We start from the raw sequence: 18,900 nt of genomic DNA, 5'->3' as shown, positions 1-18,900 counted from the left end.
CTGGAAAAGTTTGTTTTGTGTGTATGTATGTATGTATGTATGTATGTGTGTGTGTGTGTGTGTGTGTGTGTGTGTGTGTGTGTGTGTGTGTGTGTGTGTGTGTGTGTGTGTGTGAGTGGGTGGGTGGGTGGGTGGGTGTGTGTGTGCGTGTGTAAATGTGGGTCGCTGGGCCGGTGGGTGTGTTTTTGTTTTTTTCTGGACCTCACTGTGTAGATAGTCACAAGTTAAGAATAACAAAAAATGCATGAAACAATAATGGATGACTATAAAAAATATCCAACTGCCATATTAAAAAGCAGCATGCTACTTTAACATTGATACAAAATTAAAACATTTTATTTAATCTTTAAGCTTACAACAGAGACTATGAAAAAAGTATATATATTTTTTGAAATTTTGACAAAAAACTCTATATGAAAAGGGAAATGTATAGCTGTATTGCTATTAAGCCAAAACTTGTTCCTTTGCCTTTTATTTATGTATTTTTTGTTTGTTTGTTTTTTCTTGGTCTCAGTAAAAATAATTTGCCACAATACACAGACGATACACATATGTATTTAGCTTTCTCTGCACTCACTTAGAATAATGCTACAACTTGGTTGTTACCAATTACTCTGGGCTGCACCGTGCAAACACAGATAAGTAGTCAATACACTTTTCTCTGATCACACTTATTTCCCTTATCGGCTGCTGCTGCTAACAAAAGCGTTACATGATGAGGATTACTCACTTCCCGTCTACAGCTGTGTGAAGACAGATCAGATTGTTGTAAGTTGTATGCAAATGCAGAACGAGTTTAAAATGTATACTGGACACAGTGTGTTTGTATCTATAGAACGAACCTATGTACTATTTATGTGCCATACAAAGACGACGAGTCAATGCACTAATAGTGAACTAACAAAGTGTTGATTAACATTTGTGTTCTTAATTATCTGAACATATGAGTACTCTGGAGCTGGTAATGAGGGCATTTATCAAAGTCCAAGTTTGTCTCCTTATTTGAAAATGTCTTCTTCTGTTTCTGGCTAACCATTGGAGTCTTTATAGCTGCCTTTCAGATTTGCAATTAAAGTGAACCAATGGGTTGTAGATGTGTATGTGAGAGACAAAGAGTGCTACAAATGTTTAACCAGACTCTTTCTCCACCAAAGCAATCAACAATGAGTGACACCCTCCCATCTCTCTCCACCTCAGTCTTAAAGAGTTCTGTTTTACGCAGGGATGTCCCGATCCCGATCTCAACTATCGGATTAACGTTTTTTAATTGATCGGGGATCGTCATTTGAGCCGATCATCTCACCCGATCATTTCCGTTCGCTGTTACTGAACACCATTTGCAGCTTAAGGCACAAGTGTAATTGAGCATTCCAAGTTCGCTTGACCGTGTATACATAATGAGAAAATAATAGATGGGACATTGATTTAGAACTCAAGCCATGATTTAAACTTTATTATAGAACTCACATGTGCATCAACAGACACATTACAGAAAGAAGCATCTGCTCCGCGCACCCTACAGTAACTCTCCAGGTTCAAAAAGGGGAAAACATAAACCAAACACAGGAGAGTCTGTTACATTAGCATTGGCAACCTCGCGGCTAGCGGCAGCTGCCGTTCTCTATACGAGCAGTTCACTCTGTAGCTAGTTGCATGCAACCAGGTTCCAATCTCGCTTTCACACCCAATATTTATGTTCTCCGTCTTGCAGCCGGATGCTGCTGTTGTGAATCACGCACTGTCTTGTGAGAGTTGCGTTCAGAGCAGCCTCAGGTTTAATCCTGCTGTAATGCATGCACACCAGTTTTGTGGGTCTCATACAGCAGAGCTTATAAAACAGATAATGAGTTTTACAATAATGCTAGCTGGATTAAATTAAATGTAATAAACATAAGACATATTTTAGTTATTTTTTAATTTTTTCTTTTTTTTTTTTTTAAGGAAAAAAACAGTGTTCAGCTCAACTTTCTTATTCCTTGTGCAACTATTATCTAGGCAAGTATCGGATCGGGACTCGGTATCAGCAAATATTCAATATAAAAAAATTGGGATCAAGGGCCAGAAAGCTTATCGGGACATCCCTAGTTTTATGTGTTTTATCTTTGGACCTGTATGGTCTTGTATTCATGATCACAAACAATATGCGTTTACACTGTATGCATGTCTGGGTACAGGAGATGAAAGCAACCCCTCGCCCCTTGTCCCCACCCCCAGATTCAGACGGGAAAAAAAAGTGTTCTCAGTGATGTTCTGTTGAGAGTCAATGAAGAAACTGTGTACATGTGTGAAACATTTGCAAAAAATTCAGCTCAAGGCAAATGTTTTCCTTTTTGTTCAATATTGTTCTTGATGACTTTGATCTCCTCTTGTCACAGTCTTATATTGATGGTAAATGCCTCGTAACTGGTGGCTCTTGTTTGTTAGAAACAGCAAGTGTTTCATGATACATGGTTGTGTATCATATTGTGATTGTGTTGTAAATGTCAATGGGTAGCCACATGACACTGGCAGACAGTAATTACTGAGGAAGATATTGTGTATTTGTGCATTTGTCTGTGTTTTGAATTGATTGGAAAAACTAAACAGAGGATTACTCATATCCACCTAGGCCTTCATGCACATGAGCATTCATTTATTTAAAAATATTGCGCCTTGATTGATGTCACTACTAAATAACATATGCACTGAAACGTATACACACAAAACCTGAAAACCAACAAGTGAATTTCTCTTCATTGGCAGTCATTTCTGCCTACTTCCTGTCAGGCTGCTATGGCATTCCGAAGGCTTACTGGTCCTCTGAACCCATTTGTTTTCACTAAACCCATGTCACCTGAAATTCTGGTAGAAACACTTGGACTTTAAGACTTGATTTAATTCAATATTGTGTCTTAAACATGTCAAAAGATAAAAAAAAATATATCTCCCTTTTTCTGTACTGTCAATACAATTTGTGTGAGTGCAGTTATTTCAGTGGCAGGGAAAACACAAACTAAAAAAATAAATAAAACATACCAAAATAAAAATGGAAAAAATCAGACTTCTTCTGACAGGGTGTTTTGTTAGTAAGTTTTTGGTTTGTATGTTTTTGTTTTTTCTATTCAATGTGTGGTTCAATCACGGGAGAGAGGTGAAACAAAAAGACAAAAAAACAACAAAACTAAAGACAAACTTGGGATATTTTTTCTGTATACATTCTACCTGTTACTCCTGGTACTGTATCTGGTATTCTGGCTCTGTCTAAATCACTGGAACTGTGTAGTTCTTCACACTGTAGTATCCTGAAAAAGCGTTTCCCTGGTTTTCTCTCTGATGGCAGCAAAGTTTGTCTTATGTAAATGGATTCTTTCACTTTTTGTTCTTATAGATATTATACTAGTGTAATGGAATTTACTTAACCAAAAAAAAGAAAATATGTTGATGCTAAAACTGAAATAAACATTGATTGATGTACAAAGGTTGAGGGCATTGTTTTACTCAATTAATCAATCTTTATTTATATAGAGCAAATTCACAACACTTGATATCTCAATACCCTTCACAAAATGAGCAGAACTAGACTGTACTCTTTGTTTATATCATTTACAAACACCCAACATCAAGATAAGGTAACACGCAGTCCTATCCTACAACACATGACTCAGGCTTATATCATCCTAATCTACTGGAGTAGTTTGCAGCAGTTAGCAAGTTACAGTGGTGTGGAAAAATGTCCTTTAACAGGCAGAAACCTTGAACAGGACCAGACTCATGTTGACCGTCTTCTGTCTCAACCATGTTGGCATTGGAAAGGGGATAGAGGGAGTTTGATAGAGACAGACAATGTCATCAACAACAGTTGTTGCAGACTTACAGGTATGGTAATAGTATTTTTACAATTTGCTGAACTGACAATTAATGATAATAGACCGATCTTAATATTTCTGGCAGTTAAAGTCAACAGGTCTAATTTTAGCATTTGTAATAATTATGTTAATGAAAGGGGCAGGAATTAAGGTAAATGAGCTCTGTTTATAAAGCACTTTCTCTAGTGTTCTGACCACTCAGTCAGTCAATCAATCAATCTTTATTTGTATAGCGCCAAATCACAACAAACGTTATCTCAAGACACTTTAACAAACAGAGCAGGTCGAGACCACTCTATGTTAAATTATTAACAAAGACCCAACATCAGGACAGGATAAGATCCAGTCCCATCTTACTGACAGGACTCAGTCTTATCTCATCTTAATCCACCATGAACATTGCACTTTGCAGTATTTAGCTAGTTACAGCAGCAAGGAAAAACTTCCTTTTAACAGGCAGAAACCTCGAGCAGAACCAGACTCATGTTAGACAGCCATCTGCCTCGACCAAGTTGGGGTTTGAAAGAGGGATAGAGGAGAATAAGAGAGAGATGATAGTGATGAGACAGATAGTAGTAGCCGCTGGAGTCCGGCACGTCTGTAGCAGCTGGAGTCTGCAACGTCCACAGCAGGGCTTTACATTATATGTCACGTTCACTCGTTCACACCACATTCATTCACTGATGAGCAGAAGCTGCTATATAAAGAGCCCATCAATATTAAGTATCCCCATTCGCATTCCAATGGCACAGCACCAGGGGTAGTTTGGGACTAAGTGTCTAAGTGTGTAAGTGTCTTGCCCAAGAACACCACAGCTTGTGGACAGTGTGGGACCTGGGATCGAACCCCTGACCCTCGTTTGATTGATAATCGACCCCACCACTGAACCACAGCCGCTCCAGTTATAACAGTTGGATTTGAACTGTTCTAAAATCAACGTAACATTGTAGCAGCGATGATAATGGGGATAATGATATTATAATATATGCCTTATTCTCATGCCTTTGTACAAGGAGAGCACAGTTTACCAAAGTCAAGTTCCTTGTGTGTTCAAGCATACCTGGCCAATAAAGCTGATTCTGATTCTGATTCTGATTCTGATGGATGTAGCAGCTGGCAGGTGCAGAGCAGCTGGTCGTCTGCAGCAATGATACAGATGAACCTACAAGACAAGGGAGCTCAGGGACTAAATCTATGGTTTATAACTTTAATGGGACATGAAGATTTAAAGTAAATGATAGGCATACAAATAGAGGAGAAACAGGGATAGACAGGAGTTCAGTGTGCCTGTTCTCCCAGTCTAATCCTATAGCGGCATAACTAAGAGCTGGTCCAAGGCTAAGCCAGACCTTTATCAAAAAGGAAAGTTTTAAACCATATTCTTAAAAAAGGAGATTCTGTCTACCTGCCTCATTCTGACTGGTAGATTATTCCAAAGGAGAGGTGCCTGATAACTGAAGGCTCTACCTCCCAAACTATTCTTAGAGGCATAAGGTTCAACGAGTTGGGTTTAGTTAGCCGATTAGTTTCTTTTGGCTTCATTGATATGTATAATTGAGTGTCATCTGCATAACAGTGTCAATGTATGGTGCGTTTCCTCATGCATATGTAAGGTGAAATAATCAGTTTCTTTCATAAAACCCTGACTGAAAATCCCCAAATAAACTGTTGCTATGAAGAAAGTCATAGAACTCAGTAGCCACTACTTTCTCTGGTATTTTAGCAATATAGGGAAGGATAGGTATCAGCCTATAGTCAGCAACAATGCCTGAATCAAAGATAAGCTTTTTAAGGAGAGGTTAAACTACAACTGCATATAGCTTGTCAAATATGATTTCAGAGTTAGCAAAGAGATCCACACTCGTTAAGGGCAAGAAATGATTGATTTAGTCTCTAATATTTAAAATTATATCATTAAAGAAGCCTTATAAAGTCATCAATGCTGAATGCTAAAGGAATAAAGGACTCAGTTAAGCTATGGCTGTCTGTGATCCTGACTGTGCTGAAAGGGAACCTGGGATTGTTTTTAATCTATTCTATTAGCGAGGGGAAATAGGAAGCTCAAGGGCCTTCCTTCTTATAATTACTAAGACTATCTTCCCACATGATTTTTGAGTTTAAATAAAGATTCTTATAAGTTTCAGTTATGAACCAATTTCAGGTTCCTTTCTACTTACAAAGCACTGCCAAAATCAAGCACATTTTAGGGTGCTCTAAAGTCTCCAAAGACCTTTCAGCTGATCCGCAATGATGTAGGCAGTGTTGTAGTTGAGTCAACAAATCTTAAATCTGAGGAAAGTCTCTGGTCCTTGGTTTTCAAGTATGAGCCGAGTCCATGTCACCAAAGAAGAATCCAGATTGAGTCTAAGTCAAGTCACGTGACTACGAGGACAAGTTGAGTCTTCATTTTTAAATTAGCATTGCTGGGATTACAGGGGCTGTGGGTCTTGTGTCAACATGCAACATGCCTCTCTTAATGTAGGGACATACTCCCCGATTCTGCAGTGGTTGGATCACTGCATGTGTCTAAACTCAGAGATACCTTTGACAAGCCAAACATTTTGGACTCAGTGGTTGAGTGGTTTATAAGAGGTTAACAGTACATTAACTTGCTAATAGCAAAATTATTGGCAGTGCAAGTAGGGCAAACTTCAGCATCTCATTTACTTTTTGCACTACACTTACTTGTATTTACGCCAAAAACTTGGGCAAAACACACAATTTGTGGGGCTTCTTGAGGAATCCTGGCAGGAGCTGCTGCCAAACAAGATAACATAATAATAATAATAATAATAATAATAATAATAATAATAATAATAATAATAATAATAATAATAATAATAATGATGAGTCTACTGAGTATAATATTAATATTGCTAAAATATCTAGGTGTACATGTGGACAACAAGCTGGACTGCCTTAACACAGATGCACTCAACAGGAAGGAGCAGAGCCGCCTCTTTTTCTTAAGGAGGCTCAGATTCTTAGACATCTGCAGAAAGATGCTGCAGATGTTTTATCAGTCTGTGGTGGCAAGTGTGTTATTCTATGCTGCAGTCTGCTGGGGAAGCGGTATAAAACACAAGGATGCGAGGCGACTGGACAATCTAGTGAAAAGAGCTGGCACTGTGATTAGAACCAGGTTGGACTCACTGGGAGCTGTGGTGGAGAGATGCACACAAACGAAGCTAGAGGCCATTCTAAATTACACAGATCCTCCACTTCACAACTTCTTTGTGGACCAGAGAAACAGCAGCAGTGGACGGCTCATCTCTCTGTGCTGCAGGACTGAGAGATACAGAAAATCATTCATCCCTGCAGTCATTAGGCTTCATAACTCTCTAGCCAATGGGAGAAGAGCTGACAGACACCTGAATTACTTGTTTTATTTGATTTTTATAATTTTATCTGCCAGACACCTGAATTTCCTCCTTTGGGGATTAATAAAGTACATTGTATTCTATTCTTATAATAATAATAATAATAATAATAATAATAATAATAATAATAATAATAATAATAATATTAATAATAATAAAAATAATAATAATAGTAGTAGTAGGAATAGTAATAATTGTATTGTTGTTGTGATCCCACACCAAATTTACTCCTATCCTTTCTCATGTATTTGTATTGTTTGTAAAAATTGTTTTATTGTCGTGATATATTTTGGCAATAAAGTTATTTGAAAAAATCCTCAGTATGGCTTTCACTTCCGCATTTCCAGGCAATGAAAATGAGCCCAGCTGAGAGGGTGACTGCGCTTTTATCCAATCAAAGCCAGACTGAGGGAAGGGACATGTAGTCATACTTCTTCATGCAGGGTGCTGATCCCGCCCAGTGCTGTTCATAGAGGAGATACTTTTCTAAAATGTAGATCCTGAACAACATAACAGAAACGAACCCAGTACTGGAGGCTCGATACTGGATCCGTAGCATCTGCACGTCAGGTAGGAGCCATTCACCATGAATGTCACTCCACGGGGGGACACAGAGAACCAGAATTAGAACTTTTCTAACTTATGGTATTAAATTCCTCCTGCTGACGTTACAGCATCTTCACCCCGACCATGAAACGCCGGGACAGTGAGCCTCTGTAGGGAGAAGAGACACGGTTAGAAGAGGGGCAGTCGACACTGGACCACAATGTTTCCTAGACTAGTTTCATGGTTGCTCCTGCACATCTGTCTGGATCTGCTCAGACACGAAGTCCCGGGAGCCCAGGCAGGCTCAGTACCCAGTGCTGCAAAGACTCTGGTATGGGGACCTGGACTGGAGGCAAACGTTGTCCTCCCAGCTCGGTATTTCTTTATCCAGGCTGTGGACAGCTCTGGGAGAAAGTAAGTTTACATCTTTCCTGTAATATACTCAATATTTCTTTTATGCCTCTTTCAAATGCTCCACGTAGCCCCGTTACTTTCAGCTTCCTTATGTGCTGTGTACGGTGGCTGGAAAGTGCAATGCAAATTTACAAAGAATCAAACACTTTTACAAAGTTGGAGAACATTTTTACATTTTATAAAATGTAATTAAATTAGCAAAACATTTTTACCAAGGCCAAAACAAATTTACATTTAACAAAATCAGAAACACTTTTACAAGTGACAGAACATTTTTACAATTAAATTACAAATAATAGATTCTGATGGAAAAGGAATGTACCAACGATTTTCAAAATAAAAGACGTCTGTAATATGAAAATGTGCAACAGCCAGGGAATTAATATATATTTGACATTGACAACCCTGTTTTCACTAATATGTTTTCATTCAGACTGATAAGACAACATATCAAAATGTGTACCTGACAACCACAACCATAACCATAGACTGTAATGGACAGCGTCGATCTGCCTTTTCCCATTGTACAGTTTTGAAGCCAAAATATCCCGTTCCAGAAAGCTGCCATCTTGTACATTTTCTGCAGCCAGAGTCTGCGCAGTAGGGAATTTGTGTTTCCACGGTAACAAGCTCCACCCCACAGCGTAGTGTCCCGAGGTCCTACAGAGTTTCTCTCTACGGCAGTTATCAATCAAAGTAAAACTGGATATAAAACCCTGTTTTTTAACCTCTAATAACCAACGAAAAAGAAACTCTACAGAAAAAAGAGGCCTTGAACACAAAACAGTCAAATAATAACTACATATCACCACAGCATACAAATGTGAGAAACATTCGTACCACGTGTATTTATCTTTTAAAGTTTGACTGCAGCCCCATTCAAATGAATGGGGGAGACAGAGTTTTTGACCTATACTGCAGCCAGCCACTAGGGGGAGCAGTTTTTGTGGCAGCCTCACTTCAAGCCGAGCGAGATGACGTCCATTTTCTATACAGTCTATGATCACAACTATATCTGATTTGGAATTTCAAAATAAATGTATTTGCTAAATTTCCAATGCCTTTTTATTTTAAAATTCCAAATCCGATCAGAATCAAATTATTCCCTGGCTGTTGCACATTTTCATATTACAGATGTCTTTTATTTTGAAACTCATTGATACATTCCTTTCTCTGTCAGAATCTGTGTTTGTAATTTTGCTTTTGGACTGGTAAAAATGTTCCATCACTTGTAAAATTGTGTCATTGTAAGTGTTTATTTTTTTTATTTTGTTTTCTTAAATGTAAATTTGTTTTTGCCTTAGTAAAAGTGTTTTGCTAATGTCATTCTGTTTTATCAAATTTAAAAATGTTTTACAATATGTAAATTTGTCTCCAACTTTGTAATAGTGTTTGATATTATGTAAATTTGCATTGCACTTCCCATTCAGCCAGTTCAAAATAAATATATATATATTTTAAGTAATATTTTTGGGTATTTTCGTCTTTATTTGATAGAAAAGCTGAAGAGAGACAGGGAATGTGGGGAGTAGAGACCGGGGGAAGACATTCATCAAATGGTCGAGGCCTAGAGTTGAACCTGCGAAGAGGGCTATAGCCTCTGTATATGGGGCACACTTAAACCGCTAGGCCAACAGCGCCCCCGAAATAAATACTTTTGAGGGCCGAGTTAATTTGTCTATTGATTTGATAAAAAAAAACATGTGGAGGATTTGTTTTGCTTGAAAGCCCTGGTGTCTGTTTTTTTCTATTTGGAATCAATGAAAAATGACCCCCACTTTTTAGAATTCCCTCATATTTTGGCTCCTTATGATTTGAGGACGACAGAGAATGAAGAAGGTAATACATCTTTCCACCATGTTGAAATTTTAAACTAGTCAACAGAGAGCAGACATGAAAGTTGGAGCCCCAGGGAGAAGAAGGCAGACAGCCTGGAGTAACCCTTTACGTCACAAAGCCCCAAAGAACCCAATGAAGGCAACCCAGCCTTTGTTACTCAGTTGGTGTCACTTTCCCACTTTGGTCTCAACACAGATATCTGTCTCTTTATCCCTGCAACAAGAAAGTACATTGTTGTCTGCTGATACACAATAGAGAGAAACAAAAGGGACATAAAAGAGACTACATTTTAATTACAGGGTAGTAACAAGGCTCTAGAGAAATAACCATTTTTTTCCAAATCATATTAGCCAGGAAATAATTGTTTTATTTAGATGGAATTTATTCCGTTTAGTGTTATTGCTTTTTTTTTCTTTTCCTTTTTTTGTTGCAGAAAATAACAAAATCCTTTCAATCTCTGATTCTTGGTTAACTTCTCTGCAAACACACCTGCATTTTCCGCCTTTCTCTCCTTCTCAGTTTCACAACTTCACCTGGTGAGAAGACCTTTGAGGTGAAGATGGTTTCTGCAATGGAGCAGTTTGTCAGGATTTGGATACAGGTCCTTGATCGTCAAGATGGCTCCTTTCTAGTGCGCTACAGAATGTATGCCACCTACACAGACCTCCAAATCAAAATTCTGCTCAAGAATGAGGATGTTGCCCAGTCGCCGTTCACTCTCAAAGGTAGAACACATTCCAAACTGGCAATAAAATACGATTTACAATGATTGCTGCCCTTTTATACCTCAAGCAACTGATAAAAATGGCACATTGTTATATGACATGACAAAGAGTGATCTTACAGTTGAGGCAGATGGCTGTCTATCATAAGTCTGGTTCTGCTTGAGGTTCTTGCGTGTAAAAGGAAGTTTTTCCTCGCCGCTGTAACTAGTTAAATACTGTGAGGTGCTCTCTCTCTCTCTCTCTCTTATTCTCCTCTATCCCTCTTTCCAACCCCAACTCGGTCGAGGCAGATGGCTGTCTATCATAAGTCTGGTTCTGCTCGAGGTTTCTGCCTGTTAAAGGAAGTTTTCCTCGCTGCTGTAACTTGCTAAATACTGTAAGGTGCAATGCTCATGGTGGATTAAGATGAGATAAGACTGAGTCCTGTCAGTAAGAGGGGACTGGATCTTATCCTGTCTTGATGTTGATCTTTGTTGATAATTTAACATAGCGTACGGTCTAGACCTGCTCTGTTTGTAAAAGCACCTTGAGATAACGTTTGTTGTGATTTGGCGCTATATAAATAAAGATTGATTGATTGATTGATTGATTGAACGATGGTGCTGTGATTTTCTCCCCAGGCCCTAACTACCATGAGAGCTGCGACTGCCCCCAGCATAGTGGATCTGCATGGGAGGCCCACATGCACTGTCCTCTATCTTTCCCCCAGATAGACAGGGATCTGGACTTCTTTGCTAGTGTGGACCCAGATCGCAATGCACAGGAGATCCCACAGCGCTTTGGTCAGAGACAAAGTCTCTGCCACTACACTGTCAAAGACAACAAGGTATTTACTTCATGAAATTACAGTAAGCTATTAACACATTTAATAGCCAAAGGCTGACCTTAATATGTGAGTAGTGTAAATAAATCCCTTGCTTCTCTATCAAATTCCAGCACTACCGAAGGCTAACACAGTTGTAAAGGGTAGTATATCTTTTCATGTAGAGTAATTAGGGCCATGTGATAATATAATGTTGTCAGGAAAGCCTGGAGCTATATGACACACCTGCAAGAATAGTCTTGCAACCAGGTGTTCAAAGGTATAACTCTCTCAAAATACCACTCCAGACATCAATCCTGGTTCTATAAAAGTGTTACGACTAAGATACTATTGTTAAGGTTTTACCATTACTTGGAAACATCCGGCCATTAGCCTGACCCCTTTTGTAATTTGCGCATCATGTTTTGAGGCAAGTTGGGTATCCATTTACAAATGAGTCTATATCAGTGAATAGATTTTTCACTTGAACTTTATTGACCCTGATTTTTGCTCTCTTTAGGTCTATGTCAGAACTTTTGGAGAGCATGTAGGGTTCCGAATCTTTATGGATGCCATCCTCCTGTCGCTCACTAGAAAGGTAAGGTCTTCCAGAACTATATGAGTTATAACTTGTCTTGTAATTGAGTAAATATTTTGAAGAAATTTCAGTTTGGAACGTGTGTGTAAATGAATTCAAAGCACTTTCCCCCTCTCCTTGATGCTGTCCAGGTGCAGCTCCCTGATGTGGAGTTTTTTGTCAACCTGGGTGACTGGCCGCTTGAGAAAAGGAAACCCACTGAAAAGATCCATCCTATCTTTTCATGGTGTGGCTCTAACAATACCAGGGATATTGTCATGCCCACGTATGACCTGACTGAATCTGTCCTTGAGACCATGGGAAGGTAAGGGAGTTTATCAATAAGAAAATATATGCAAATGTGGATTAAGACAAAAGAATAGTGAACTGTTATGCATACTAAATATGTCAGAGTTTGCACATTAATAAGCAATACCTTTATGTCTATTCAAGGTTTAAAAGAAGGTGCCACCACTAGGGATGGGCATTTCAAGCCATAATACTGTTCGATAACCACTAGCATGGTCTATTTGGCGATTATTCATCATCCAGCATTAACCAGCACTGGGATGAGGTACTGCTAGTAGTGGGCACTGGTAGCGTCTGTCTCTACCGTTATACCAGTGTTTCTGTGACGCAGCAGCGTGGCGTGCATGTTAACATTTACAGCCATGCTTAGTCTCTGCAATTGGCTCAATTTCTGAATCTCACACCACTACACACGTATTTCCAGAGACTTTCGCTAATGTTTTCTTCTACTTTTGCAATTTAATGAAGAAACTTAATGCAGTTAGAAAACTGCGTAACAGCTCTTGATATTACATCTTCATTGATAAGTGTATCCTGTTTCATCTTTAGCTGCTACACGACGGAATTCTGTTTTCCTAACTGCTGTATAGATGTTAGAAAGCGTATCGCATTGTATTGTATCGTAACATATCACATTGTATCGTATCGTACTCAATGGTATCATATCGTATCATTTCGTAACATGCTGCATGGTATCGTATCATTTCGTAACGTATTGTATTGCATTGTATCGTAACATATCGTATCGCATTGTATTGTATCATAACGTATCGTATTGTTATGTATCGTATCGTTTCGTAACGTAACGTTACGTATTGTATCGTATTGCATCGCATTGTATTGTATCATAACGTATCACTTTGTATCGTATCGTATTGCTTGGTATCATATTGTATCATACCGTATTGTTTCGTAATAGGGATGTACATTTTAAGTATTTTCTGTGATCGATTTTTGGAAATGTTAACGATCAATTATCGATTAATTGATACAAAAAAAATTATTATTCTTACGTCAAAAACAATGCCAAATACGTTGTTTTCCCCCTAAATAATATTTTCTACAGCAACAAAATGCATATCACTGACAGGATTGAATACAGGTACATGTTTGACACGCAGAATATCAACGAACAGGCTCATTAAAAATTTTCTACGCGGGTGCCGGGCCGAACCGCTCGGCTGATCTGACCCAAGTGGTTTCATCTGCACCAGTGGTGGTCTTGTTACACAAATAGAACACAGCACGGCGGCAACCCTCTGCGACCCAAGCTTCAGTAATGATTGTGGACACTAAGGGTTGCTTAATCATTAGTATCACCCCACAGAGTTTTTGGAGTCATGGTGAGATGGTCCCTCTCCATCTAAGTGTGTTAGGTCTCTCTCTCCTTCTCTTTCCCCGGACATAATCTCATAAAGTGAAGGCTGAGACTGCTAACAGAAAATTACTTCAGACTCACAGAGTCCAGTTTTCTGTCTGCTCGTTCTTATTGAGAAAAATAAACGTGTACGTGGTCAGGTGTCAGCCGGGAGAGCAACCGGGTCATAATCAGTCCCGCTGGAGAAAAGATCAGACGGCTCTGATGTTGCTGGTCTGTAAACGTAGTGTACCAGAATTTCCCACCTGTCTGTTGCCTTCGTATCCAAAGGTGGGAAATGTCCTGTTTATAGTTGTGAACCTTCGTGTCCATGTCGTTGTTGGCAGCAGTTTTGTATTGATCCTCTTTTAAAAAAGCGCATGTGACATATTTGGAGACCTGACGTGCAGCCGCAGCCGCCAGGAGAGCATCTCCGCTGTGCACAACACCTTTAACAGCTGATTCACATCGAAACATGCTTTAAACTTAAAACACCTCCCTGATAGCTGAGTGTAATATTAGACCACATGATGTTTGTTCACGTGACGGAAAATTGAATGTGTCGATCAATCAATTAATCGATAATCAATTAATCGATAATCGATTAATTGTGGTCATCCCTATTTCGTAACATATTGTTTCGTAACATATTGAAACATATTGCATCGTATCGTAACTTATTGAAACGTTTTGTATCGTATCATATATAATGTTATGTATCGAATCATATCACATTGTTACGTATCTTATCGTTGCGTATCGTTTCGTAACGTATCTTACCATATTCAGGATCAGAAATACTTATTTTATAACGGGGGAAATTCAGTCATTACAGTTACTCTATATACAATATTTAAGAATATCAAATAATATTAATAGAAGAAAGTAATTAAGATAGAAATCCAAATACAATGAAAATAATGATAATACAAGTATGTACAGAAGACAAAATAAGCAATGTAGAAAATACATGGTTGAAGTCCCCTGAGATCAGGAAGAGGGTACTCTGGTGGTCTGTCTGGAGTCTGGCTATGGCAGTGTTGAGAACGTTGTATGTGTGGTATCATATTGTGTCATATCGTATTGTTACATATTGTATCGTATTGACAAAGACTATGCACTGGGAGTACCAATAATAGGACCTAAGGCAAATCTGACCTCCTAGTGAATCACTAAGTTGCTTTGTTGAAATAAATATATATATATATTACACGCATGATCTTAAAACTCTGCTTACGCCCTCAATCCATGTCTTATTATTCTGTCATTATCTACCTGTTAGTCCATGACTAATTTTTGATCAATAATCTTGACAACATATCTTCCATCCAATGAACAGAGTAAGTCTGGACATGATGTCAGTGCAATCCAACACAGGGCCATCATGGCCAGAGAAGAATGCCACAGCCTTCTGGAGAGGACGGGACAGTCGTCAGGAACGTCTGGAACTGGTCAAGCTTTCCAGGGCTCACCCCAACATGATCGACGCTGCCTTCACCAACTTCTTCTTCTTCAAACATGACGAGAGCCTCTATGGACCGCTTGTCAAACATGTTTCCTTCTTTGACTTTTTCAAGGTGAGTGCCTGTAGCGGCTTTTTCGTAACACTTACTCATAAAATAAGTTATACTAAGATTAAAATTATGTTACTGTATTAAGTAATTGTGATATCTTAAAAACCAACAATAGCATTGATGGTAATATTTTGTGGCGGTGTTTATTTTTAAAATAATATACATGAGCTTTACTAACTTCAACTGTCTGTCTACCACCAGTACAAGTACCAAATAAACATTGACGGCACTGTGGCTGCATATCGACTGCCGTACCTGTTGGCTGGAGACAGTGTGGTCTTAAAGCAAGACTCCGGTTACTATGAGCATTTCTACAATGAGCTTCGACCATGGGAGCATTTCATCCCAATCAGGGCAGACCTTGGAGATCTGCTGGAAAAGATCCAATGGGCTCGCGACAATGATGAAGAGGTGAGGACAATCAATGGTTATGAGCATTCCTTCGGGGTAATTCTATTCAGTAGATTCTTGTTAAATAGCTGTTTTTCAGAGAAAGCACATTTTGTTCTTCATTTGTGGTTCTTTGACAAAAGGCGGGAAAAAAAGGTGTTGCTTTGACTCCTTTGACCCTGTCAACATTTTTCTGTCTTTCAGGCAAAGAAAATTGCACTGGCAGGGCAGCAGTTTGCCCGCAATCATCTAATGGGTGACAGCATATTTTGTTACTACTACAAGCTTTTCAAGGTAACAATTCCACCGTTTTAAAGTTATATAAATCAATGAAGTGAAAAACTCAAGGTTACCTAGAACAATGTATTATCATATAATCCTTTATTCCATTGTCAAGTTACATGCATTGGCATTTATGGTCATATATACATACACACATATATACAAAGATATATATATATATACATACATATATATACACATATATATACACACACACACACATTTACTTATATATACATTTATTTACATGTATATTTATATATTTACATACATACATACATACATACATACATACATACATACATACATACATACATACATACATACATACATACATACATACATACATACATATATTTGCTTTTAATGTTAAGTGTATTATAAATAAAATGTATTATCATTATTATTATTAGTATTATTATTATTGTTATTATTATTATTATTATTATTATATACAAACATGTTTATTACTATATGAATACACGTATATATACACACACTCATATATATATATTTACACACATATACATATATGACAGTAGAAAAAACAGTTTCACACACAAATCATTTTGCTTTAATAGAAAAATGATTTGTGTATTTCCTCAGCCTGTCTCCCTCTGTACATTTAATGTTCTTTTAGGAGTACGCCAAACTCCAGGTAACGGAGCCAAAGATTCGTGAAGACATGGAGCTGGTAGAGCAGCCCGCTGATGAACTATTCCCATGTTTCTGCCACAGGACAAGGGTAAGATACACTGTTAGGTTTCTGCTGCTCTGTGTTACCTCAGCTCTGATGCCAAAATCTATTCTTTAGTGTGCTGTCCCAAGGTTTGCTTTTCTTTCTCTAAAACACGTTTTCATTGTTTTCAATCTGTCAGTTAAATTTCTGCAAAAGCTAACTCTAAACAGTACAACATTACATATCTAGGTTTAGTTACATCTAAGTAGATTAAATATGGTAATCAAAGGGTTCAGAAAGGATCCAGTGCAACCACGATTTACAGATTGAAGAAGTGGAAGGGGAAAAGGAAAATGAAAGCTATTATGTAATAATATGCAATAATGTAGACATATTGGCAGAACTGCTGTTATTTTGGAATAATTAATACATAATAATACATCAGCTTACAATCAGCTAGAAAGTGATTGTATTCATGTCTGTTCTGTTTGTAAGCATTTGCAACATGTTCCTATTTAAAAATTCAGAGGGGGATATTATGGGCCAAGGCTTGATTGACTGACTGGATGACTTCCAGAAAGTCAACTCTGAAATTAAACAACTAGTATAAATGCTTCAACCATTTAACTTTACATGCAGAGTGTGGCTCCCTCTGGTGGTGTGTATGGTGCTATCAGACTTTCTCAAATGAATCGGGGTTGAGCATTTGAATGTTACCAATATAGTACAACCCCAGAAAATCCACCCAGGTGTTGGTGATTAGTCTGGCTGATTACCTCTCTAATGACGTTGAAGGCAGGTGGAGCTATGCATACATAATATGATGTCATCAAATGATTTAGAGGAGAAAGTGTCTGACTCGAACAGGTGCAACAAATGAACTGGAACAAAAGAGTGATGTCATTCACTGGAAGTCTACCAATCTCCACCCTAGTTAACAGACTTTAATGAAGTTAGGTGTTCAGTGTGTGTGTGTGTGTGCAAGTCGCTTAGGGTTTAACATGGTGTAAAAATAATGAGAAAAAGCCAATCCTCCTCAGTATGTATTTATGTTCTCACATTATGCTTTTCATACTTTTTCAAATATTAAAAGTGATAAAATTAGGTTTATGATTTGTGAATATTTTAACTAAAAAAAATAGTCCACATCATAGCCCGCACACATCCTTATCCATTCATGTATTATATGTATTATAACTTTTCTCCTGATATCGTGTCACCGGTACAACTGGATAATGCTAGCATGACAGTTGTGAGTACTAACAATAGCCATGTTTTTTTGTGTTTTTAACTTTCACTATGAGAATGTTTTGGTGTTTTCTTACCGCTGAGTGAGACATGAGTTGACGTAGTGCAAAACACAAACCATGTGCTACATTCAAATTCATGCTAGTTTCCCGTGACTACCAACCCTAGCTGTAACAGGCAGAAACCTCAAGCAGAACCAGACTGATGTTGGACAGCCATCTGCCTCGACTGATCATAAAATTCAATTTAAACCACTTCTTAACTTTTTCAATCATAAGTGATGCTAAAGAAGTAGTTTCGCTATCAGATTGGCCGTTGTTTACTTCCGCTTTCCAAAACCGGAAATCCAGCAACGCCTGGCTCAGCATACTGCAACACAGATCCAACTGAACAGACATACTACATGCAGTACTATCTTCAAACGCAGTATTCAGTACGCAGTTGGTTTTGAAAACAGCCTATGAGTCTATGGTTGTTAAAATTAGGATTGGATTTGCCACAGAGTCTAATCAGAAGTCTGATCCGGCAACAAAAGCAAACTGGTGTGAATATGTGACGTATAAATGGAAGTTTGAAACCTGTCAAAAGGAACCTATGATCAAGAAAGTTGTATATTCTTTGGACTTCTTTGTATATAAATATTAAGAGATTAATATATAAGTCTAAATACTAATGGTTGACCTTTACATGTTATCCATATTTATATATAATACAAGCTGTAGTTATGATGTATGTGTCTTATGTATTGTTGAGTTTAACAACCTTTTTTTTGTATTTCTTCCAGTCAAGGGATGAACTTTGATGACCCCACATCCAGCCCGGGAGAAATCCTTTCTATCTTGTATTCTGCAAAATAATTTTATAGATTGTGAATAAATTGTACAAAGATGACATCAATATCTTTTTTTTAAATAAAACTTTTTTTTCCCTTCA

The 18,900-nt window shown here is 38.0% G+C and overlaps 1 protein-coding gene across 1 annotated transcript; it reads left to right on the top strand.

Moving 5' to 3' along the window:
- The first annotated feature begins 7,581 nt into the window (after positions 1–7,581).
- On the top strand, positions 7,582–18,900 carry poglut2 (protein O-glucosyltransferase 2). Its single transcript, XM_034694696.1, has 11 exons — positions 7,582–7,795; positions 7,900–8,185; positions 10,544–10,749; positions 11,370–11,575; positions 12,072–12,149; positions 12,281–12,453; positions 15,134–15,371; positions 15,570–15,779; positions 15,963–16,052; positions 16,681–16,785; positions 18,752–18,900. Exons 2-11 carry the CDS (start codon positions 7,992–7,994, stop codon positions 18,767–18,769), a joined length of 1,518 nt encoding a protein of 505 aa, XP_034550587.1. The 5' UTR covers positions 7,582–7,795; positions 7,900–7,991; the 3' UTR covers positions 18,770–18,900.

This window comes from Notolabrus celidotus, chromosome 10 (genome assembly GCF_009762535.1).
Source record: "Notolabrus celidotus isolate fNotCel1 chromosome 10, fNotCel1.pri, whole genome shotgun sequence".
Classification (NCBI taxonomy): Eukaryota; Metazoa; Chordata; class Actinopteri; order Labriformes; family Labridae; genus Notolabrus; species Notolabrus celidotus.
This window is presented reverse-complemented; position numbering and strand designations above follow the sequence as displayed.

What these genes read in the sequence shown, in the direction of transcription:
- poglut2 (XM_034694696.1), top strand. Translation starts at nt 7,992, where the DNA reads ATGTTTCCTAGACTAGTTTCATGGTTGCTCCTGCACATCTGTCTGGAT. An exon ending in CTCGCGACAATGATGAAGAG is followed by an intron (nt 15,780 to 15,962) that starts GTGAGGACAATC and finishes TCTGTCTTTCAG; the next exon opens with GCAAAGAAAATTGCACTGGC. An exon ending in ACTACTACAAGCTTTTCAAG is followed by an intron (nt 16,053 to 16,680) that starts GTAACAATTCCA and finishes ATGTTCTTTTAG; the next exon opens with GAGTACGCCAAACTCCAGGT.